The 26,285-nt window shown below is 43.8% G+C and overlaps 1 protein-coding gene across 1 annotated transcript in view; it reads left to right on the top strand.

Moving 5' to 3' along the window:
- Positions 1 to 26,285, top strand: part of LOC309550965 (putative serine protease K12H4.7) — a 111,303-nt gene that overhangs the window by 59,790 nt on the left and 25,228 nt on the right. Inside the window, exon 6 of the mRNA XM_082251379.1 lies at positions 20,498 to 20,699. Within this exon, the coding sequence (XP_082107505.1) occupies positions 20,498 to 20,699 (202 nt within the window). The remainder of the gene's footprint in view (positions 1 to 20,497; positions 20,700 to 26,285) is intronic.

Here is a 26,285-nt window from a genome sequence, read left to right as displayed (position 1 = left end):
ATGACGTTACGTCCGCAACCGGAAGTGCGTCAACGCGTTTCGCCGTCACACACAGCGTCTTCAAAGGACATCACTTCCTGTTGGCAGAGGCTCTTTATACCATAACCTCTCCTACATCATTCGTCAATTCACTATATACAAATATAAAACAGGAACACGCACTGAGAGCTGCCAAATGGGCCTTAGACCAAACTGTCACCAGAAGGCTTTCTAACCAGGTTACCTTCTAACCAGGTTACCTTCACCTAATATACTTTTGTAATATAGAAAGCATATTCTAGTGGATTTGTATTGTGCGCTGCAGCATTGTGACTGGTGTGTTGAGCGTTTCTGCAGCAATACTACCAACCGTGACAAAAGCACTTTTAAAGTATTATAACTGGTGTGATAGACCAGTGCCCCCCCTAATACCACATATTGAAGTGGGGTGTTATCTGAGTATACTTTTTATAAGTGTATTTGTGTCCTGCAAAAATATTGCCTCTTTTGCTGTGTTAACTGTGCTACACACAGTGACAACAGTTACTGGCCAATTTTTTGTTGAACTGGTGTGATAAACCAGTGGCCCCCCAATACTACAGATTGAAGCGGGTTGTTGTATACCTCGTTCCACATATACTGTGCTTCTCTAGAGACTTTTGTCACAGGGTAATTTTAAAAAATGACAGGCAGAGGAAGAGACAGGCCCTTATGCAGGGGTGGTAGGGGTAGGGCAGGAGCAGTAGGCCGGAGGCAAAGGGTGAAGTTTCAGAAGGTGCATTCGATTACCTCAAAGGACGCACCAGACTTGGTTGAGTGGCTCACTCAGCCTTCCTCTTCTGCACCCTCCTCATCCTCTCTATCCTCTCTATCTGCACCCTCTTTACTCTCTGCTGTGTGCACCCCCAAAGACACCAACACCACCACCACCATATACCCTCCGCTTGAGTCACTGGAATTATTTTCCGATCCATCACAAGACATTTGCGATGCGCAGCCATTGTTGGCATCGGATCAGGAAGAGGAGGTAGCATCAGCCGCCACTCCGCAGTCTGACCACAGTACCCAGATCAGCCCAAGGAGGTTAGTCCCCACTGTTGCTGCCTACTCCGAGATCTTGAATGTTAGTGGTGGGGAAGGTGACGTGGATGATGACGTGTCTATGGATGTCTCGTGGGTGGCCACAATAGAGGAAGAGGAGGGGAGTTCAGAGGGAGAGACGGACCAGCAGATGGGGAGGAGAAGCAGGCGGAACTTGCATTGCACAGGAGGGACAAAGCAGACTGCAAATGTATCAGGAGCGAGCCATCAACCATGTACAGTCACATCTGGCGCTCCCAGGATGCCAGCACATGGCTCCGCAGTGTGGGGTTTTTTTTAATGTGTCCGCTGCTGACAATGGTGTTGCCATCTGCAGCCTTTGCAGTCAAAGCATAAGTTGCGGTAAGCCCAACACTCACCTAGGGACGACCGCCTTAAGAAGGCACCTGAACTCCTATCACTGAGCACAGTGGGAGCAATGCAGTCAGAACCCACAAAGCCACACTCCAGGCTCTCACCGTCCAGCCTCTTCTCCTTCTCCTCCCTCCTCACAATTGTCCTCCACTCCACCTTCCATCATGCCGTCCTCACGTTGTTCTGGAAAAAGGCAGGCTTCCGTGGCCCAAATGTTGGAGCGTAAAAAAAGAGACGCCAGATAACCCTCTCGCCTAGCTCATGACAGTGTTGACTACCTCACATTTATAAAAATGAATGAGGCATGGATCTCTGAGGAATTCAACACATGTAACCAGTAGACCATGTTTCGTTTAAATTCCTCATGACAGGCCACAAATATCCGCCAGACTGCCATCCACCCACAACAATTCATGGTCCTTGTCTTCGTTAAATACAGCGGCATAAAAGGCATTTCATGTCCATTGAATGCCTAATTTTTGGGGCCTTTCATGGCCGACAATTATTTTTTCTGTCAATTCGTTTACTTATTTATCCTGTGAATGCCTAATGTACCTTCAGCCACAGCATACAACGTTCTTAGCTGTCAGGTAAACCCATGTGGGCTAATTTTTAGGGCCTTTTATGGCCGACACTTAATTTATCCTGTGAATGCCTAATTTTTCAGACTGAAATTGAAAATCAATGGGTCTGTAAAAATTGTGAAATGTATGCGGACCCATTTTACAGATGTGTGAATGGACCCTATATGTATTTACTGGCTGCTGTCAGTTCTGGCTGATTTAGGAAAAAATAAAAAAAAATTTTGCTGGAAAAAATAAATAAAATTTTTAGGGCAACTTTTTTCCAATTGCCATACTTCTGTTATGACATTGTCCATGTGGTGGGACTATTTGTGCACAGCTAGTAAGTCTTTTGTGGCTGCAAATATGATCTAAAGGTTTTTAAAGTTCGCCTCCCATTAAGGTCAATGGGGCCCGCCGCGAACTTGCGGTTTACGGACATTTGAGAATTTGCGGCTAACATTCGCGAACTGCTCCGGCCGATGTTTGTCCATCACTATTTTTGGACAGTTTCTCACATTCTTCTTTGCAGAACATTTCAAGCTCCATCAGGTTGAATGGGGAGTGTCGGTACACAACCATTTTCAGATCTCTCCAGAGATGTTCAATTGCTTTCAAGTCTGGACTCTGGCTGGGCCACTCGAGGACATTCAGAGTTGTCCCATAGCCACTCCTTTGTTATCTTGTCTTTGTGCCTGGGGTCATTGTCCTGTTGGAAGATGTACCTTCGCCCCAGTCTAAGGTCCAGAATGCTCTGGAGCAGGTTTTCATCAAGGATGTCTCTGTACATTGCTGCATTCATCGCTCCCTTGATCCTGACTAGTCTCCCAGTTCATGCCACTGAAAAACATCTCCACAATATAATGCTGCCACCACCATGCTTCACTGTAGGAATGGTTTTGGCCAGGTGATGAGTTTTGCTGGTTTTTCTCCAGACATGATGATTACCATTCAGGCCAAAGAGTTGAATCTTTGTTTCATCAGACCAGATAATTTTGTTTCTCATGGTCTGCGAGTTATTCAGTTGCCTTTTGGCAAACTCCAAGCGGGTGGTCATGGGCCTTTTACTGAGGAGTGGCTTCGGTCTGGCCACTTTACCATACAGGCCTGCTTGGTGGAGTGCTTAAGAGATGGTGGTTCTTCTGGAAGGTTCTCCTCTCTCCACAGAGAAACGCTGGAGCTCTGTCAGAGTAACCATCAGTTTCTTGGTCACCTCCCTGACTAAGGCCCTTCTCTCCTGATCACTCCGTTTGGCCGGGTGGCCCACTCTAGGAAGAGTCCTGGTGGTTCCAAACTTCTTCTATTTATGGATGATGGAGGCCACTCATTCGGAACTTCAATGCTGTAGACATTTTTCTATACACTTCCTCAAATCTGTACCTCCAAAACAATCCTGTCTCCGAGGTCTACAGACAATTCCTTGGACTTCATGGCTTGGTTTGTGCTCTGACATGCACTGTTAACTGTGGGACCTTATTTATAGACAGGTTGTGCCTTTCCACATGTCCAATCAACTGCATTTACCACAGGTGACTCCAATCAACTTGTAGAAACATCTCAAGGATGATCAGTGGAAATATATTGCACCTGAGCTCAATTTTGATTGTCATGGCAAGGGCTGTGAATACTTATGTACGTGTGATTTTATTATTTTTTTTTTTTAAGTTTGCAAAGATTTTAAACAAAATTATTTCAAGTTGTCATCATGGGGAATTGTTTGTAGAATTTTGAGGGAAAAAATTAATTTAATCCATTTTGGAATAAGTCTGTAACATAACAAAATCTGAAAAAAGTGATGCGCTGTGAATACTTTCTGGATGCACTATATATAACCCGGTCAATTTAGGCAATTTACTTTACATGTATATTTATGAATTCACATCAGTCCCTGCCATAGGTGTGCGCAGGGGGTGTACCAGCTGCCCCGGGGTATGTTTCAGGATGGAGAGCAGGGAAAGGTGCTAGTAAATATGTAATTTACCAGCCCCTTCCTTTTCTAAATGGAACACACTAGCTCACTGTGTCCATTCATAACTGAAGCATGGTAAATTATCTACTATGCTTCAGTTTGTGAATGAACAGGAAGCTGCTCAGCACAGAGCACTTCCCATTCATTCACTGTCCAGTGCAGCTGAGGCTGCAGAGAAAGGCATGTGTGTTTTGAGCTTTGGGGTGCACACCCTAATGCAAAAGGCTGCACACACCTATGGTACCTGCCCTCCAGGAGCTTACAATCTAAGGTTCCAATCTAATAAACCATTTTGAAACCTTCAAAATGCAAAATTGCTTAAGATAACAAGCCTGGAGGATGCCCTTAAAGTGGAGGTGCCCTTTTTTGGCACTTGTACCTACAAATAAGCCTATAATAAGGTACCTGTACCTGCATGGTTTAGGAGATATTCATTTTGCATGCACCCTGAAGAATATGGTATACCCATGCCGCAGTCCATAATGTCATCACGCCACGGCCAATCAGAAGGCCAGAGGATGCAAACCCAGAAGGAAGACTGGATCAAGATGGAAGCATCTACTTGCAGTGACAGCACGGCGCTGGAGGGCTTCGCTCTAAGGTATTTCCTAATGAGCTAGTATACTAGCACATTTTGCCTTTACCTTGCATGGTTAAACATTTTTTTTTTTAATTGGTGAAGTTTACTACCGCTTTAACCTGCCTGTGAAGTGGCACATCTGTACAGCTGTCTAGGGCGCCAGGGTAGGGGGTGGTTCAAAAGCCAATCGCTGGGGATTCGGATTCCAGCAGTGGCGTGGCGTAGCATAGCATCGGGGAGGGGGGGGGACCACACACACACACATGCGCACACACACACACAAAATTCAGAAGGGCAGTGTTAGTCCCGAGTGTGCTGCCTAGATCCCAGTCAGTATTGTGCAGCCTGCAGTAGCTGGTTATAATGTCAGGTGGGTGCTGGCATCCTGGGGGTGTGGGCATCTATCCCCACATGATGAGTGTGCGGCCCCGCAGAAGGAGGCCGCGCTCACGTGGAAGATGACCATCGAGGGCAGCTGGGAGTTCAGAAGAGGGAAGAGGTTCACAGCCTCTTTGAGCCCAGAAGAGGCACGCAGAAGCATCCCCAGAGTTCCAAAGCCTGGACTCCCGTCACCTCCAACCTCCTCTCTGCTCCGCTCCAGCATCAGCAGTAAATCCCGGAGGACGAGCGAGAGGCACAAGTGGCCAGGGAGCTGCTGGAAGGAGCAGCAGAGTGCCTCCTGGATCGAGAAGGTATTGGGCATCATACACTGACACAGACCTACCTGCAGACACAGAATGGGATGGGGGGGCAGAGGAGGGACTGTGGATAGGGGCAGTGCTAGGGGGTCTTTCTCTCAGCTCCCCACCCTCTGCTGGCAGCACTCATGCAGCCCCAGATCATGACCATTCCAACACCATGCTTGACTGTAGGCAAGACACACTTGTCTTTGTACTCTTCACCTGGTTTCTGCCACACACGCTTGACACCATCTGATCCAAAGAAATTTATCTTGGTCTCATCAGACCACAGGATATGGTTCCAGTAATTCATTTCCTTAGTCTGCTTGTCTTAGCAAACTGTTTTCAGGCTTTCTTGTGCATCATCTTTAGAAGAGGCTTCCTCCTGGGACGACAGAAAAGCAGACCAAATGGATGCAATGTGCGGCGTATGGTCTGAGCACTGACAGGCTGACCCCCCCACCCCTTCAACCTCTGCAGCAATGCTGGCAGCACTCATACATTTATTCACCAAAGACAACCTCTGGATATAATGCTGAGCACGTGCACCCAACTTCTTTGGTTGACCATGGCGAGGCCTGTTCTAAGTGGAACCTGTCCTGTTAAACCGCTGTATGGTCTTGGTCACCATGCTGCAGCTCAGTTTCTGGGTCTTGGCATTCTTCTTACAGCCAAGGCCATCTTTATGAAAAGCAACAATTCTTTTTTCAGATCCTCAGGGAGTTCTTTGCCATGAGGTGCCATGTTGAACTTTCAGTGACCAGTATGAGAGAGCGAGAGCGATGACACCAAATTTACCACACACGTGCTCCCCATGTACACCTGAGACCTTGTAACACTAATGAGTCACATGACACCGGGGAGGGAAAATGGCTAATTGGGCCCAATGTGGACATTTTCACTTAGGGGTGTACTCACTTTTATGGCCGCCAGTTTAGACATTAAAGTCTGTGTGTTGAGTTATTTTGAGGGGACAGCAAATTTACACTGTTATACAAGCTGTACACCCACGACTTTACAATGTAGCAAAGTGTCATTTTCAGGGCTGTCACATGAAAAGATATAATAAAATATTTACAAAAATGTGAGGGGTGTACTCACTTTTGTGAAATACTGTATATAACCATAAGGGCAAGTGGTGTCTTTTCAGCTAGGCTTTTTCTTTTTTCTTCTTTTTCTTAGGTTTTTTTTTATAGTTTTTTTTTTTTACTACGTGACTTCCATGTGATACGAATTGTTCATTTTCCTATTGCAACATTAAAGAGTGTTAAGTTTCCTAAGCTCCTGGAACTCTTTCCAAGCTCCTCTGACATTTAAATTGATCAAATGTTTGATGTTAGCATTTCCCTTGTTTCCAGACAGAACATTGTGGTTTTCTGTTCCTTCCAACAGAGTATCCCAGCATTAAATTAAATGCTTTTTTTTCCATGTTAAGGAGGAGAGAAGCCAAATTTGTTCTGTTTGTGTTTGTGTTGGATTGAATGGTGTGTACAACGACATGAAACCTCTTAAAATCTGCATGGGTGGAAGATTAAGGTCTTTGGTTTATAAAATCTGATCTGCTCTTAACCTTCCAACTTTGTCTGTGAAATGTTGTGAAACTTCCTTAATCTCAATGAAATCTAGGTTAAAAGTAGATGAATAGTGTAATATTTAGGTCACAGATGGGACAGCAATATACATAAAATTAATTCGTTAATTTTCATAAAACAACTTGTGTTCTTTCCAAGAAGACCTGGTAATTGGTTGCTCAACATGGTGTTGCAAATTTTGTTTCTACAGTATTTAAACTTTCTTCAAATATTTTCTTTGGCATCGACACGGCCAAGATCAAACCATACCATCTGCTTAGTTTGATTGATCTGCCCTCTTTTCCTCAGTGATTCTAGTCCTTTACTTTAAAACTTGGAAACACATTGTTAACTTAACACTAGCTTCAGCCAAGCACTGAACATAGGCAGGACCTTAATTGCATGTTTTGCCATAGTTATTTTGTAGCATTTGTAGTCTCACTACCATCAATGTGTTATTTTACTGCTATAATTTTTTGCTGTTGTTGGTTTGCATAAAAAAATCAATGGCTAAGTATTAAAGTTATATGCCCATATACTGCACATTCATCCTATAGCAGGAGGAAAGAGGCTATTTTGGTGACAAAGAATGGCAAATGGGATACAAAATAAAATAGTATGTTACTTTATTTATCTCAGTGGAAACATATATCAATAAAATGTTTCCCCGGTTAGGGAGATACCAGAACCACATCAACTGTGCATGTTAGACATGCTGACATGAAGACTGCAAAGTCCAATGGATAGGCCTATGTCTATATACAATGAAATAACATGGGTGTATAGGGAAATCTCCTAGATGCTGTATAACCCAATTACTATGTGGATTGGCAGTCCACAAATTTTGGTATCATAATGATCAAACACCCAAACACCCTGAAAAACCCTGGACTCAAAAGAGAAAGGTTTGTCTTCTCCTACAAACCGCAATGGAACTATGATAGATGAACGTCCATGTGAATCTCTCAGGTGCTGCTGACGTCCAAAGGTGTATGTGAAGCTGCCTATTCCCTAGTGCTGATGAAAGCAGTTTTTTAAGGGAATGGTGCCACTGGTGTAAAGGTTCATCAGTGTACCTGGGATCTAGGGTATACCTGGTGTATGTTCGGCATATGTTCAAATCATGTATGGCTTAGGGGTGACATACATTGTAGTCAATACTGTATTAGCGTGGTACTATACCGCCCTTATGGAGCCAACAAATCGCCGATCACTGCCACGATCCCTACCGTGGTGCTTTTAGATGATATAAGTTCAGACTCCTGCTTTTGCATTTCTTGTTGTTTCTCCAGGATAACCCTGTATGCACATCAGCTGTTTCTACACCTTGCTTGGGGATACCATGAGTGGCTTTTTGGGCGTGGATGACGTCAACACGTTTCGCAATGCTATTGTGTAGCTTCGCCTGGATATGTGGTGGTTATCCAAGGGTTTCTTTTAAGCATGTCTCCACGTTTGATAGAGCCTCCCTATATAATTTTCTCTTAAAGGAATATCTTTTTGTTTTTCTTGTGCTATGTCTATACTGTCATAAATGCAAGGATTAATTGTGAACCATCTATACAAGTATATCATATCTACAGTGAAACAGCTAAACATGTATTTTATTTATTGTAACGTACTAGGAGGAGAGGGAGAGGGATGAAAGGGGGGGAGAGGGGAGAAAAAGAATAAAGAAAAGGAGGGAAGGGGCAAGAAGGACAAGACAAAAGACAGGGGCTATTACAGGAATAGATATAAGGGGGTGATGTGTATTTCTCACTTTCCATTCACATCATCAATTGCATGTCTACTCAGGACTCCAAATAGTGCTGTAAATTAAGTTCTGTATTCAGGCCATTTTGGTAGGAGGGACTTCAACCTGTATATCCACCACTTTGCCTTTGGTAGTGTTATCAGGTTAAAGTCCCCCCTTCTAGGGGGCAGTTTTAGCATATAGATCCCTATCACCCACATGCCTTCCAGTTTACCATCATGGTATTGTGCGAAATGTCTTGCAAGGGGTTTTTCCCAGGTTTTTTCTTTAATTTCACGTATGTACTCACCTATCCTAACTTTTAGTTGGCGTTTCGTCTTGCCTATATAGAATATATCACATGGGCAAGCTAACCTGTATATAATTCTTGTTGTTGAATAGTTAATGAGGTCATGTATCTGATAACTTTTTTCCCCTGAGCAGTGGCGTACCAACGGGGGGTGCGCGGGGGGGGGGGGTGTCAGCTGGTGTCCTGCCTGGCGTGCTCTGACAGATCCCGTATCTCAGTGCGAAGGCAGCTCCTTCAGTTTTGTGCTGCTCGCGGGGGGCGGAGCCGTGGCGGGAAGAAGGGGGCGGAGCCACATTGGTAAGAAGGTGAGTGCCCAAGTGTGTGTGCTGAATAGGAGATGGATGGGGCAGCTGCAAATAGGGGAATTGATATTTCCCTATTCTTCCTGCAGCCGCTGAATACCTGATTCTCCTCCTCTCCCTCCTGCAGGAAGAATATGGAAAGATCAATTCCTCTATATGCAGCTGCCCCATCCCCCTCCTATACAATTTCTTTTGCTGGCCCCCAGTGCTCTTATCTCCCCTCAGTGCTTTTAATCCCCCCTCAGTGCTCTTAACCCCCCTCAATGCTCTTAATCCCCCCTCAGTGCTCTTAACCACTTAAGCCCCGGAGGATTTGGCTGCTAAAAGACCAGGGGGTATTTTGCGATTCAGCACTGCGTGACATTAACAGACAATTGCACGGTCGTGCGACGCTGTACCTAAATGAATTTGACGTCCTTTTTTTCCCACAAACAGAGCTTTCTTTTGGTGGTATTTGATCACCTGTGCGATTTTTTTTTTTTTTTTTTTTTTTTTTTGATCATGCGCTATAAACAAAAAGCGTCAATTTTGCAAAAAGACAATATTTTTCACATTTTTTTATATGAAATTCCCCCCCAAAAAATGTAAAAATCAAAATTTTTTTAACATTTTCGGCCAATTTGTTTTATGCTACATACTGTATGTTTGGTAAAAAAAATTGCAAAAAGCGTATTTTTATTGGTTTGCGCAAAAGTTATCGCATTTACTAACAAAGGGAAAGATTTTTGTCATTTTTGTTGTTTTTAACGCATAATGGCGGAGATCTGCAATTTTTTTTTTTTTGCGACATTGCGACAAACAGATCGGACCCTTGACTGACATTTTTGACACTTTTGGGGTTACCAGTGACATTTCTACAGTAATCAGTGCTATACATATGCACTGTTACTGTAAAAATACACTGGTAGTGAAGGGGTTAACTTTATTCGAGAGGGAGGGGCTGTGTGTGTCCCTAGGGGCGTGATTCTTACTGTGATTGGCTGTGGCTTGAGCTGTAGGAACACTGATCAATGGTCCTACATTGTAGAACCGTGTGATCAGTGTTTCTACACCGGGGAGAATGACAGGTGGCTTGTTTACATAAGCCGCCTGACTTTCTCCCTCCCCCCCCCGATGTCCGCCGGTCTCACGCGCGGGGGGGGGGGGGGGTCCGTGACCATGCCTCCGGCGGCGCGCGCTCGCTCCCCAGAGCCTCACAGGCTAGCGACGTAGACCTACGTCGCTCTGCCTGTGAGGGGCTGACTGCCGCAGTAAATATACTGTGAGCAGTTGGCAAGCGGTTAACCCCCCTCAATGCTCTTAGCCCCCCCAGTGCCCTAGACCCCCCCGTGCTCTTCAGCTCCCCACAGTGCTTTTCATCTCCCTCCCCCCTATGCTCTCTGGCTCCCCTAGTGCTCCCTGTCCCCCCCCCCAGTGCTCTCCACCCCCTGCGCCTTCCAACCCCCTGCGCCTTCCAACCCCCCCTATAATGCTTTCCAAACCCCCTCTTAATTCTCTCCAGTCCCCCCCCGGTGCCTTTCAGTTCCTCCAGTGCTCTCTGCTTTCCCTGTGCTCTCCGGCCCCCTAGTGCTCTTCTATCATGTCCTCAGTCTCTTAGCATCTCTTGTATCATGTCTTCAGTCTTTGACCATCTCTTGTATCACGTCTGCAGTCTCTGACCATCTCTTGTATATTATGTCCTCAGTTTCTGACCAGCTCTTGTATCATGTCCTCAGTCTCTGACCATCTCTTGTTTCATGTCCTCAGTCTCTGACCATCTCTTGTTTCATGTCCTCAGTCTCTGACCATCTCTTGTATCTTTTTCACAGTCTCTGACCATCTCTTGTATCACATCTGCAGTCTCTGACCATCTACTGTATCATGTCTGCAGTAGGGATGATCGAACTTTTCAAAAGTTCGGTTCGACCAGAACACCAGAACTTTCAGAAAGTTCGGCCCGGATTTCAGAACCCCATTGAAATCAATGGGACCCGAACTTCGGTAATCAAAAAACCCATTTTGAAGCCCTAAAACCCAATAAATGCCCCTAAAAAGTGCCTAGGGTTCTGGGTCATGCCCCAGGGACTATTAATCACACAAAAAAAAAGTTATTAAAAATTGTCATTTTTGATAGAGAGCCAATTATTGAAAAAAATTATTGAAAAAAAAATATATGTGTAGGTGTATATAGACATACGTGTGTGTCTGTATATATACCCCTATACACAAGTTCAGATGTCATGCCTGACTCCAAAGACCCCAAAAAAATGCCCCAAAAAAACGCCTGCAATAACACACCTGGGCGTTTTTTTTTTTTGGCGCAGGCGTTTTTTTGGGCATTTTTTGGGGGTCTTTGGAGGCAGGCAAAACATCTGAACTTGTGTATAGGGGTATATATACACACACACACTTATATGTATTTATACACGTACACACATATAGGTGTGATAGGAGCGGACCCATATGCCTGTTAATTATTTCATTAGCGCAAGCATAGGGTTCTGCTATTTTCACACCTATATATGTGTAGGTGTATATATACATACGTGTGTGTGTGTGTGTGTATATATATACCCCTATACACAAGTTCAGATGTCATGCCTGACTCCAAACATGTCCTAAAGCCCTATAAACGCCTGCAGCAAAAAGCAGGCTGACCGGAGAGAAGCCATATCGCTGCTCTGAAAGTCACATAAGAGAAAACAAGCTTTTCTCTATAGCGGTCACCCTGAAATGGAAGGGTTTGGTCACCCTGCCATAGCAGTCAGTGTCAGTTCACCCTACACTACACTACAGGCACCCGGGCACTTAACACTTTCCCTACAGAAACTTGATTTTTGAAGCTAACTATAGTGGAAAATAGCACCCTAACTACACTAGATATCCCTTTCCTCACACTAATAATTGCTAAATTACACTTTTTTGAAGCAGAAGTAACAGAACTGCTTCCACTCTCTTCCATGTCCCTGTATTAAAATGGTAGAAATTTGGCAGGGGCTATCTTATATATTGGGGGGCGTATTCACTAATGATTGGCCTCTGGACCCCCCTAGTCACTCCAATCACATTTCTAGCATTCTCCTGCCCCCTCAATTGGCTTTTACTAATGGTTCTGGTCCAATCACAGGCTTTTAAAGCCCATTTCCTGGCCCATTGCATTTTGGTCGGTTCTGGTTGCCGAATTCCGAACTTTTTCAGCAAAAAGTTCTAAATTCGACCGAACCTCGAACAGTCAATGTTCGGGTCGAACCGATGGCCGACCCGAACCGTTCGATCATCCCTAGTCTGCAGTCTCTGACCATCTCCTGTATCAAGTCCGTAGTCTCTGACCTTCTCCTGTATCATGTCTGCAGTCTCTGACCATAGAGAGACGGGGGGGGGGGGCAGACTGCATGGGGCACTGTGATGTGGGGCTGTGAAATGTGTGCAATAAATATTCTTGAAAACATTACAAATTTTTGTGGGTGTGTTTACATTTTAAAGTTGGGGGGGGGGGGTGCCAGATATAGGATCCGCCCCGGGTGCCAAATGCTCTAGGTACGCCACTGCCCCTGAGGCATACTTAAACATGTTGGTTCTGTCTACATATGGGCAAATTTGACTGTGATAGCCATGTTGTTTCAGGTTCCTTAGTAAATTTAGATTTAATTAAAATGTTTCAAGTTTTTGGATCTGTGTGCCACTAACTTGGGGGTTGGGCCCACTATATTTGCTAGTCCTGGAGTGTTGGTTAAAATCCCCCCCAATGCTTCTGTATTCTTTTTTTTTTCTACTGTATCTCACTGTGCTCCAAATTGGGTAATTCTTATCGGGTTCGAGCCCTCTTGTTCGGTCTCTCTCTCATTTTCCTTTTAAGGAGATTTGTTTCTATCGCGTCCTGCTATTCTTTTCTTCGCTTTTTTAGGTTGCTTGTGTGAGTAACCTCTTTCTCTTTGTAGAGATCATTACTCTTTTGGACATAGTCAACCGACTTTGTACAGTTGCGTTTTATTAATGCAAAGAAATTGGCCTACTGGAATCTCATCCTTCAGCCATTTGGGATGGTTACTGCCTGCCCTGAGTAAGGTGTTAGCCGCTGTTTCTTTTTGTAACGTGCATGTAACCAGAGTGTCATGCTATCCATAGATCTGAAAAAGATTTGTTTCCTATCAAAGACAGAAGTCAGGTGGATATTACGTTCATTGATGTTCACGATATTAATTAATTTATGGAGGGTCTCAACATCTCCCCTCCATATGACTAGTACGTCATCGATGTTCCTTAGCCACGTATGCACGTGGTCTAGGTATATCTGGGGGCGACATACACTACTTCCTCCTCCCACAATCCTAGGTGAAGGCAGGCATATGCTGGGGCCCATGATGCTCCCATCCATGTGCCTTCAATCTGTTTACAATATTTGGACATAAACTGAAAGTAGTTTATTTTCCGGGGCAAAGGCTAGTATGTCCTCCAAAAATTCATTTTGGTGGCCACATTCAGGGTAATGTTGTTCTAAGAATGTTCCCATCTCTCTCAATCCCCATGGATGTGGGATTGAGGTATATATGGACTTTACATCCACCCCGACCAACCACACATCACCACCAATTTTGAAATCGGATTATTTTCTCTAGGACATCCCTTGTGTCCTGAACGTATGATTTTAAGTTTTTTACTATATCTTTTAAGAGGGAATCTAGATATATCCAGATCTTTTTCATTGGGCCTTTTATTGCCGATACAATTGTCTTTCCTGGTGGATTCAAAGATTTATGATGTACAAATAATCAAACTCCTGCTAAGTAAGTTTGCTTCTTTTGCGTTTTTTTTTTCCATTTAGTTCTGCCGTTTACTTTTGGGAAGGGATTCTGATCTAGCTTTTTATAGGTTGTTTGACCTTTTTTCTAGTTTCTCGTCCATTAGGATGACATTTTACCCTTTTGTCTCTTAGTTTTGTAACCATACTCTTGGCTTTGTTCAGTTCTCTCATCGCTTGTCGTTCTTCCCGTGAGAGGTTGTCAGGTCCTCTTTTTGTCCAGTCTACCATATTTAGATATGTCTGTACCATCTCTAAAAAGAGGCTAAGCCATTTGTTTTTCCCTAATGGTGGCATTCGTGTAGATTTGATTTTAAGACTGGCTGTTCTGTGATAGGAGGTGTGACGGTATTCACCGTCACTATGAGTAAAAACAGATAATTAATGGTTTAAATTGCTTCAGATGGGACGGTCATATTTGCCAGCAAAATCTCCATATAGGAATATAAAGATTTATTCCCATTTGCCACGAAATCTGTAATTCCTAAATGCTGTGTATATTACATATCTTTCAATGTCAGACAGGTTCCTTTTGTTGTGTATTGAGGAGGGAATGTGGATTGCCCTGTCTCATTGTTAAGTGCTAATGACCTCCCATTGTTCTGTCTGTCTGCCTTAAGAGAAACATATTATGGGATGTATAAAGATATGTGGATTGGATGCTAAGGGGGAGGGGGGATTGTCCCACATTGTATATTTTTGTGTACACTGTATGAGAGTGTAAAACTCTGTTCCCATTGGATGGTGAATGTTGAGTACAGTCTTCAACAAGGTCCACCTGGGTGGTACCTTGTGGGTTAAAACTGTATATAAGTCTGTTCAATAAAGTTGTTCTAGAGTTCCTTCACCCTCATCTAGAGTCCTGTCTCTTATTGGGGGAATCTGCTGCAAGGGATTGCTATGGTCTTCCATACTCCCATAGAGAATCACTGAGCTCTTGTAAGAGCTTGTGTAAGAGCTTGTTCTGCTGAACTCTCTGGGGAAAGGAGGTTCACCCACAGGAACCTGGAGCCTTGTCATAGGTCCAGGGTGGGTAGGAGATTGCGAGACCCTAACCAACCAGCAGCGGTTCATGGGGTCTGAAGTGGTTACGGTGTCTGGTGGAGTGCTTGGAGCCCTTGGAAAGCACTAGGAGCATCTGTCAATGGAGGTACCTGGTCAGGGGTGCCCTGTTCCGTTACAGGAGGGGTCATATATTAAATGTCTCCTCGTTTTTTCCTCTAATATGGAATTTAGACTCTGCAACATCTTTTTATAATTTTCCTCTATCATCATATCATGGCCATCAGGTATATCTCTCCTAGTATATAGGGAGCGCAGATAGACTTTACGAAGAAACAAGGCAATATCTTTATAGACCGTAATCTAATCCATATAGTTTATCGGGGAGAAGGACATCCCTTGTTGTAACAAGTGAATGTGTCTCGGGGGCCAGGGGGATGTTCGATTGATTACTTTCATATCTGTTGCCGAAGCAACCATAATTTCTAGTCCCTCTGATTTCTCTGACTCCTTGTTCCTGTCCCTTCCTTCCCTGTTCTTCGGTCTTGGTCTTTTTGCTTTTGTTTGTTCTGTGTTCTGTTTGCAGTAGGGCCTGGTGCTTGGGGGATACGCTTCGATATTCCCTTCTACCTCCCCTCCCTCGTTCTAAAAAAGTAACTGCTCTGGGGTTAGTCTCCTTGTCTGTGTCACTTTTGTGATCGACCATCTTTAGAACGTGATGTGGAACGAAAGGCTCTCCTCCTAGATCTACTCCTATTGCGGTGAATTGTAAGATCAAATAATTCTCCTTTTTCCCAATCATCCAGATTACGTCTAAATTTAGATTGTTTCGTCACTTTAGGGCTATGTTGTGTTCTATCTTCTTTTTGAGAAATTGAATATTCTTTCTGAAATTTGTCTGTGTCTTTTTAAAGGGATCTAAACCTTGCTTGGTTAATTCTGTTAATTGTATCCTTTCCACCTCCACTATCAACCTCATCACACCTACTCCATGTTCTATGCATAATGTCTTCCATTTAGGGAGGAATCCTGTCATTTTGTAAATGTTCTACTGGTAGCACCTTATCTCGTAATCACCTCAGGCTTATCTTGTAATCACCTCGGGCTTATCTTCTGTTCATTAGGTTTTCAAAAAGGAAACATCCAATTTCCTATTTAAATGTTTGGTCAGCAATTTTTGTGTTCTTTAAAACTATTTCCTCTTGTCCAAAGGCCAAAGTCAAATCTTTTTGAAAGGATAATTTTATCTCCTGATCTATTTCATCTCCTAATACGAATGCCATCACTTGCCCAACATATACCAGTACAATAACACAGTGGTATTTTCCAATCCAGGTTATTCTACCAATGCCTACAGAACGGATCACTTGTGATCCTGCGACTCGATATATAAGGACCAGCGATCGAGGCTTATTTAAAAAATGATATACCCAATAACGTCTACACCTACAGTATATGGTGTTGTCAGCATAGCCTAGCAAACATACAGCAAAAAAAGTATTCCCTGTATAGAGACAGGGAGGAAAGAGGCTATTTTGGTGACCAAGAGTAGAATTGTAAATAATGATGTGAATGGAAAGTGAGAAATACACATCACCCCCTTTATAGCTATTCCTGTAATAGCCTCGGTCATCTGTCTTGTCCTTCTTGCTCCTCCACCTCCATTTCTTTATTCTTTTTCTCCCCTCCCCCCGCCTTTCATCCCCCTCCCTCTCCTCCTAGTATGTTAGAATATATCAAATACAAGCTTAACGGTTTCACTGTAGATACAATATACTTGTATAGATGATTCACAATAATCCTTGCCTTTGACAGTATAGACACAGCAGAAGAAAAACAAAAAGCTATTCCTTTAGGAGAAAATCGTATAGGGTGGCTCTATCCAATGTGGATACAGGCTTAAAAGGAACCCTTAGATAACCACCAGATGTCCAGTCGATAATACGCAATAGCATTGCGAAATGCGTTGACGTAATCAACACCCAAAACGCAACTCATGGTATCCCCAGCAAGGTGGCAAGCTATGCGGAGAGATGGATAAGCTGGTTACAGATCACCCAGGAGAAACTGCTGATGTGCATACAGGGTTATCCTGGAGTAATATCCACCAGCAGAGATCCACATGGACGTTCATCTGTCATAGTTCTATTGCAGTTTATAGGAGCTGAAAAACCTTTCTCTTTTGAGTCCCTATTTCAGAGGTTTTGTTCATTATGATACCAAATTTTATGGACTGCCGATCCACATAGTAATTGGATTATACAGCATCTAAGGAATTCCCCAATACACCTATGTTACCTTTCTGTATAGACATAGGCTTATCCATTGGACTTTGCAGTTCCCATAGGGTTATTACACCTTCACTAAGGTGGATGCATAATGTTTCCGGCTAAGAACAATTTTAATAATTACAGAACATATCTGTTGGTCTTGCTAGAAATGCAGTGTTCTTGTTACTTTCAATGAGCTGAAGTGAAAACAAAACAATGTGATTTTCCATCTGTAAACCACTAACCCAACCCCAATTGAATGAAATAAAGAACTTGCTGTCACTGCCCTGCCTCTTCATTCAGAAGATGCAAAGCAATCTCTAAATGGTATCCGTGTCGAGTGGCTGACCTCCTGTACTCACAATGCAGGAGAGCAGCCACCTGCCACTGGACCAAGAAGCAAATGGGTATCACTGAAGTTGCATATACTTCAGTGATTTCCAGCTTCCAGGGGCATTCGGCAGGTATGTCATATACATTGGACAACCAATAAAACTATATATATGTAGCACTGCCCCCCGTAGGAGCCGCTTTAAGTGGATTCCCCTGGGTTACCCGTAGCAATAGTCTGTAAAATATTCCTCACTTTAAAATTGGCTCAGTCAATGAACAGTCCAGGGGATTTGGATTTTGTGTATCTATTTTATAATGGGATGGGGAAGGGAGTGGGGTACTCCATCTAGTAGCTATGCACAACTTGAGGACAACTATCTGCAGAGGATGCGACAAGGCCACTGTTTCACTTTGCCACTGAGGTGAAGATTTAATTGATGAACTGTACTTTAGCTTCTCTTCAGGGTCAAACTTGGCACCCCCTTTCTGACCCACTGTGTGTGCTGATTCTTGTCCACTGACTTTCCCTGGAGTGGTCCCCTTCCTGGGCAGACCGCTGGCAAGCTCCCTGGTACTCACAGACACTGTTTTTCACAGGAATCTCTGCCACTGCTGCGCTGTCAGTTTCTCATGGACCTCACAGCTCAGCTTCACACTCTGGTCCACTAGGCCAACTGCCTGTGACCACTTTCCAACCTGACAGGAGGAGAGACAGCCGTCACCCTCCTCCTGGGACCTGGCTTTCCGCCCAAAGACCCCTGTCACATTGGCTTTTATGGTCAATCCCAGGATGCACTGCTGTTGTGCCCTCCCACTGGGACTGCCACAAAAGCCTGTGGGTTACTGGCTGGGTTTCCTCCACTGTCCAAAAGGCTCCCCTATTGGATACAGTGGGGACACTCCCTGAGACCAAGTTAATCACACCTGGACACATGCAACAGGCCTAACTAGAAATCCTGCTCCCTGATAAGCAGGAAAGCAACCCAATGCTTTTACCTAGCACCTGAATAGGAGGGTGTTACATATAACATACCGATGCCTGGAATTATTCTTTAACTGCTTCTTGCCTGGCCTATTGTAATATGACAGTCTGGCAGGAGCTCTCACATATGATGTCCTCCCAGGATTGTGCTTTATGCCATGCTGTTGGGCCCATCTGTCACCTGCTGTGTCCACTGGACACAGCGGAACACAGATCAGTGTATCGGGCCGCCACTGGTATCATGTTTTAGCTGTTACCAGTCAGAGCAGATCACATGACAATTGCGCACAATGGATGGTTCCCATTCATACTATTGTGTTGATCTGTGATTAGTCACAGTGATCACATAGTACAGACAGGAACCACCACAGCCCATCTGTACTATGTGGTTAGCTGTGGCTAATCACAGTGATTTTCAATAGAACACACTGAATAAATGGATTTATTTAATAACAAAAATGGTTGCTTATTTACAACGGCGATCACTGTTCTAAGCAATCCTACCGTGTTAAAAAAAAATCCTGATCAACTCCCTAGAATAGTACATGGTTACTATGGTAACACTGTATTGCTCTGGTCACAGTATGTAAAAAAAACATGTAATAAAACAGAAAAAGTTTATTTAATTTAAAAATGATATATATTTATTTTACATACTGTCACCAATCCGTGTCCTTAATCACCAAGACACCAGGTATGTGATGATGCTAAACTGCACTGGTGACAGTATGATGATATAAGCAAGCTAGATATGCTATTTTGATGGTTCGCACCAAAAATCAGACCACACATAGTCAATTCTGGCAGTTTAGTAGCCGTTTGGAGGATAAACCAAGGGTTAGGTCATACAGAGAGATTTCCAAAGGAGCAATAAGAACTTAGAGGCTTAAAGCACTAATTGCACACATGCTTATTAAACTTGTCAGTAGATATATTTTTGATGGGACTGATACTTCCCTTTTAACATTTCTGCTGGTTGGCACAGTTGCAGACCACATTGTGGTGTGTTTTCTGCAGGTTTAAGGCCACACAGACTCCTCACTCTGTTTTTTTTGTTATATATATATATGCCCATCTAGGGCCCCCCATACTGTGGTTAGCGAGATACAATGAAGCAGTCCTTTAAAACCAGAGGTTCTATATACAGTACGAGAGAAAAAAACAGAGCACTCCAAGGTTTTTCACCCTTTTTGCTTTCCTCCACTCCAAATTGTGCAAACCAGTCCTGTTTTGTAGCCAACGGATAGGTGAGAAGAACAGCAGGAGAACACCACAATGCAACCAAAAGATGTCTGTTAACATTTCCATAATATATCACCCAAGGTTTAAAGGAAACACATAATCTTTACATCCTTTTTTTTTTTTTTTTCTAAATATAAATATAAATATGTGTTTTAAAAAAACGTTCTCCATGCCAGAGCTAGAGGTCCCAAATCAAATAAAAAATCAATTCAATCAACACAGGGAGCATTTAATTGCTGAATAAAGAGCTATAGGTCTGACTAAACAAAAGGTGTGTTGGACCTGTGTAAAGAGTCAATTGTTTCTCCATAGAGGGCAAGTGACCTTTGAAGCACAGGCTTTTTGAAAGAAAATGAACTGTAAAAATGTGCACATATATATTGTTTTGATCAACCTGGAATGTTGGTAAGCTATCGGCCACAGAGTATAATTGCTTTTAAAAAGTCAAACAACTCAGACTTGCAAGTAAAGCACAACCGTTGTGTAGCTTTGCAATATATGTACTGTAATGAGCAAATATGGCTTCCTTTATGTACATATTTAATTATGAACTTTATTTAGTATGATAAAAAGCAAATATGCCAGTAGCAACAAATCTGAACCCATCCTGCTGATATAACTGCGATTTATGTGACCTCTGGTTTCAGTTAGTTGCTGAACATTTCCATTGTTCTTTATATTGCTTTATTGAATAAACCTGTAAATCTATAAATATTAACATAAATGTATTCTTTTCACCTTTCTTAGGGTGTGAAAACGACCAATGTCACCATTCAGGCTGTGTGTGATATTATGGCTAATGAATCATGGGGCTCACCATATGACAGATATTCTAAAGTAATTGACACCATTCTAAAAGCTGCACAGGAGAAATGCATTGAAGCAAGTTATCGGTCGTACGTTCAAGACATGAGAGACTGCCACTGGGAAGGTGCTGCCTCTACTGGAGGTGAGAAATGATGCCCTAACTCTTTTACATCAATGATGCCTTTTTGCATAGTTCATAAACTTATTAATGCACCCCTGTAGTTGATATAAAAACCATAAACTGTATTCACTTGTCAAAAACATGTCTTATTCAATCAGGAAAAGAACACTTTTTTGACAATGTTTGTCAAAGCATTGCAATAGCCACCACTTTAAGGCCTCATGCATACTGGGTGTGCATGAGATTTCAGCAGCTAAAAGCTGCTGAGGCTAGACAGGACTGCACAGTGCACTGAGTACTTGCTTATAGGGAAGTATGTATGTTAGCAGGTGCAGTTAGCTAGTCTGCCACTAGGTGGCTCTGTTCCCAATACAGTCTGGTATAGGGAAAGTGGCAATTACTTGTTGGGTCCCTTTTAAAGGAAACTTTCCTCTAGTGATGTAATGGGTGAAGTAAATGCCCATATAAATACTAGGATAGTGAGTTGGGGCATGGGAAACCAACACCCCAGAGCTTTTCGGAAGTCATCGCTGCCAAGGGCACCTAACAGGGCTGAAACCCCAGATGAGACAATTTAACACCCAGAAGGAACAGCAGTGGTTGCCTTGACTATTTTGCGGTCGGCTGTGGTCTGTGAGCAGAATGTAAAAGGCCTTTTAGGCTAGGCCAGAGTCCACTGATGTGAGTACTTTTACACCTAGAAATTAGTGTGTCATCAGGGATCATGCCTGGTTGGGCAGAGCTATAGATCACTATAGCAAACGAAAAGCACCTTGATTAGACTCTGTGAACGAAGCTGTATGCCATGGACTTGGTACACATGGGGAAGTGGTCCCAGTTCTGTAGTGCTCCTAAAAAGAGAGGAGGTGTAAAAGGGAAAATTGCTTACAAATTATGTGCTGGCCCAAATCTGTGCCCAAATGTCAGCTACCTTATTTTTTCTCCTGAGTATTGCCTTCACCACTGAAGAGTTCTGCCAGTATGTTTATGGGATATTGGAAGTCGGGCCATCTTTGAAAGCTACAGTAAAGTGCAGAATATATATTTCATGTGTGGACCAGTGACAGCTGGTGCTCCATTTTTCTTTGGGGGGAAGGGGGGGGGGGCGGCAAGCAACCCCCCCCCCTCCGCCAGGCCCTTACTTACCCCATTCAGGATGCGGTTTCCCCGGCTTCTCCTCCTGGCTAATCCGGTCTTAAGATCCACCTCCTGTCCTGATTGGCTGGGAGGAGAAGCCGGAAGACAATAGCAAATATTGATTCGCTAATGTCACAAGTGGGTGGGTTCGGGGCACAGTGCTCTGCACCCTGAGCCCAACCTTTTTGAAGCCAATTAGAGAGGGGCAGTGCCCCTTATGGACCGGCCGACGCTGGTGTGGACATTCCTTTATTCTTAAATATCAAGGCTTATAGCCAATGATGTAGTGAGACTGAGCAGGCCTATGGCCAGGAGCTAGGACACAATAAGGCAAAGGGATTCCACCTACTAGCAGGTGGGTAGCTGTCCCATCCAAAAAGAAGCAGGGTGGGGTCTCTAGCAATTATGGCATAAACACATAGCCAGTCCTAGTCCCCCTTACATGCGCCCAAGGATGATTGCAAGGAATGTATACTACTTGCATTGAGGGTATATGTTTCCTGGGAGGCTTTCTGCCTAAACATTACTACCACTTGTTGCACCGTTCAGCCATGGTAGCTTTTCGACCTTACTACTGTTGTCTTTTCATTGCAGGGTATCTAAATTGGAAACTAAGCTCCTTATTTCTGTCTACTAGAAGAAACTGTTTTGGTTGGCCGTTGTTACAGAGGATGTGTACTGTGTGTTGGCCATGGCATTAGAGTTGTTTTATCTATTTAGTAAAGATGCTGTTATTGGTAGAAAATATTAATTCCCTTACAGTATGGTTTTTTTTTTTTTTTTTCAACTTCCTCTTCCTTTTTTATAATTTTATTGTGAAAGCTAGTAACAACTAATAAATTATTTTATTGGAACTATCAAATAACTTTTAGGTCTAAAGTGAATTAATCATAAGGCAGAAGAATATATCTTTTCATACATGCGCTCAGCCCTGTGCAATGGCCAGAGCAGTTTACTTAACCTGGCCTCTGCTTTTTCCAAAAACTTACAGCCAAAAAAACGAAAGAATCCCTTTTTTTTTTTTTTTTTTTTTTTTTTTTACTATAGCTAAGCTGCATGCAGATAATACATAGAAAGTGAATAGGTACACATCAGCTATACAGACTTACTCGCATCAAATTGACAGGTATGCAGGGATGGGTGCATAGACCTAAACGCAGAACCTGTGCGCCTGGTTCTTTGCCCCCCCTCTCTGCTTACCTGTGAAACTTCGCTGTGCAAGTAAGTCTGTACAGCATATGAGTACCAAGTCGCCTTCTGTGAGCTGCCTCCACAAAGCTCAGTTGGTGGATTGACCTTGTGCATGAGCCCTTAGGGTCAGAATGCTCAGAGTAAAAGCATTTATTTATAATATGCCTCACCACAACTCAAAAAGGCAATATGATTGGGACACCACACATTGCATCATGAGATGCTGATGTAAATGTGATTTTCCAGCTGGGTTGAAAAGGGTTCTGACATTGTTTTAAAGAATCTTAAAGTGGATCTTCACTGCATCTGAACACCAAAAATCAAAAACACCATTTTTAATTAATTTTTATTATTGAAAGCAACCCCCCCCCCCACCCCCAATCTATCAATGTCTCCATGCTTTATTTTGTTGAAAAAACACTTATTGCCCTTAGAATTTCTGAACGTGGCCAACTTGAGTAATGGCAGATGATTCCTGTAGCATTTACTTCCTGGAATCATCTGCCCTTGGTTTAGGCATGTATACAGGAGGGTGTGCCTAGCTGAGCAAACCCCTTCTCTTGAGGGTTCCTGGGATGTATGACTTAATTTGCCTTGACCAAAAAACAGAAGTAACTGAATAGATGTAAAAAAAAAAAAAGCTTAAAGAAAGTAACTATAATATACTTTCCTATCTATTTACAAATGCTTGCAGCATGAGGATTAAAAATAGTCCACGTTGATTAGGAAAGGGAAGTTCCACTTTAAGCGGTAAGCTGTACAGGACAGCACTGGATTTCTGGCAGAATGAACTTTTTTTTTTTTTTTGCATTTATCAAGCCGATAAAACCAAACCCTTTAATGGTACAGTATATTTTCTTGGGAGTGCAACAGCATGTATTATGCACTTTATAAATGGCCCTGTAGTGATATACTAGCATCTGTGTGTTTATATTTGCGTGTATATTCTGCACAGGAAGGACATTTTTGTTCTCTGCTCTCTCCTGCAATGCTGTTCTCACACATGTATGCTGTTCTAAGCAAGTAAAGCTAAATTCTAAATTCCTCAACTTCTCAGTTCCTCATCTTAACACATAACCAACATATTTAACAGGTTGAAATGAGCAAGAGAAGTTTGTGGTTAGGGATTTCACACACTTTACTATAAGAATTAAGTAATTATGTTCTAAACATATCCTGTATTTCTCTCAATACTTTTTTAAACTTCCACCTTAATTTAATTTTTTTATGGCATTTTTATTTACTTTTTGTTAATTTCCAAACTGTACAACTCTCAAACTATATGCACATAGTTCAGGGAAGCAGTTGGATCTTCCAGCTCTGTACAATATCTCAATGCTTCTAAGCATAAAAGAAGCATTTTGTCAAGATGAAATAAATAAGAGTAATTGCAACTAGAAACTAGGCAGGAGATTTTGGAGTCAGCATGTAAACTTTAATGCAGTTCTGTCATTTCACACCACCCATCTGCAGACATCTCAAGTCTCCCGCAAATCGCGCGAGACTCCCGCTTTCCGCCCTGAGCTCACGGACACCCGCTAGCTCAGGGCAATATCCCGGCTCTGTGTGTGAGTCAGTCACAGTGAGTCAGATGAGATGACTCATCGATGCAGGCAGAAGACGAGTGTGTCAGCTGTCAGCAAGCTGAGCCTGCACAGAGAAATCACGTCGGAGCCGAAGTAGATCCGGCTCACAGGTGGAGTGATATGAGTCATGCACTCCGCCTGTGGGAGGAGCTGCAGAGAGCAAGCAGCGGCTTTGCTCTCTACTACAGCCACATCTTCTACTCCAGGAGGCATTTTGGCGCGGGACCAATCATCGTGACACCCCACTCTGTGACAGACACAGTGACCTATTCTGAGAACAGCACCAGAGAGCCAGCACCTGAGACCAATACCAGCAAGTGACCAGCACCAGTGACTAGTACCAGCACCAGTGGCCAGTACCAGCAACCAGCACCAGTGACCAGGCCAGTACCAGCACCAGCACCAGTGGCCAGTACCAGCAACCAGCACCAGTTACCAGGCCAGCACCAGTGGCCAGTACCAGCACCAGTGACCAGGCCAGTACCAGCACCAGTGGCCAGGCCAGTACCAGCACCAGTGACCAGGCCAGTACCAGCACCAGTGACCAGGCCAGTACCAGCACCAGTGACCAGGCCAGTACCAGCACCAGTGACCAGCACCAGTGACCAGGCCAGTACCAGTACCAGCACCAGTGACCAGTACCAGCACCAGCACCAGTGACCAGGCCAGTACCAGCACCAGTTACCAGGCCAGTACCAGCACCAGTACCAGCACCAGTGGCCAGTACCAGCACCAATGGCCAGCACCAGTGACCAGGCCAGTACCAGCACCAGTGACCAGGCCAGTGCCAGGACCAGTACCAGCACCAGTGACCAGGCCAGTACCAGCACCAGTGACCAGGCCAGTACCAGCACCAGTGACCAGCACCAGTGACCAGTACCAGCACCAGTGACCAGTACCAGTACCAGTGACCAGGCCAGTACCAGTGACCAGGCCAGTACCAGTGACCAGGCCAGTACCAGTGACCAGGCCAGTACCAGAGACCAGTAAGAGCACCAGTGACCAGTACCAGCACCAGTGACCAGGCCAGTACCAGAGACCAGTACGAGCACCAGTGACCAGGCCAGTACAAGCACCAGTGACCAGGCCAGTACCAGAGACCAGTACGAGCACCAGTGACCAGGCCAGTACAAGCACCAGTGACCAGCACCAGTGACCAGTACCAGCACCAGTGTCCAGTACCAGCATCAGTGTCCAGCACCAGTGACCAGGTATACCGATTACATTTCATTTTATTATTCTCTGGTAGTGTTAAATTGGAAAGGGGGGGGGTGCGGCGCAGGCGTGCGTGGGGGGGGGTGGGCTCCCCTCCCTGAAATGACTTTGCCACCTCCCTGAAATTAGTTTTTGCAGGTTGGGATGTCTGCCATCTCCTGATCTACTTTTGAATCTTGTGCATTGGAATCAATACCTCTACTCCTGACTGCTTGTGTAGTGCCACTGGTGTTTGACAGGAACCAAAACATTAACCCTTTCTAAAATGATGCTGAATTACAAAAAAAAAATAAGTGTATCACTAGGCCAAGAAAGAATTTTTGTACTTTCCGTAGGATCTGTTTCATGGACTTGATTAAGAGACCCCAGATTCAGAGATATTTAGGATGTCCAAAACAGTTCAACTGAGAAGTGGGCAACAGTAAAAAGCCCACATAGCAAACCTAAGGAAATAGGGGCAGCCTCAAAGAGCTGCCTG

This window comes from Pelophylax lessonae, assembly GCF_965119305.1.
Source record: "Pelophylax lessonae genome assembly, chromosome: 3".
NCBI lineage: Eukaryota > Metazoa > Chordata > Amphibia > Anura > Ranidae > Pelophylax > Pelophylax lessonae.
This window is presented reverse-complemented; position numbering and strand designations above follow the sequence as displayed.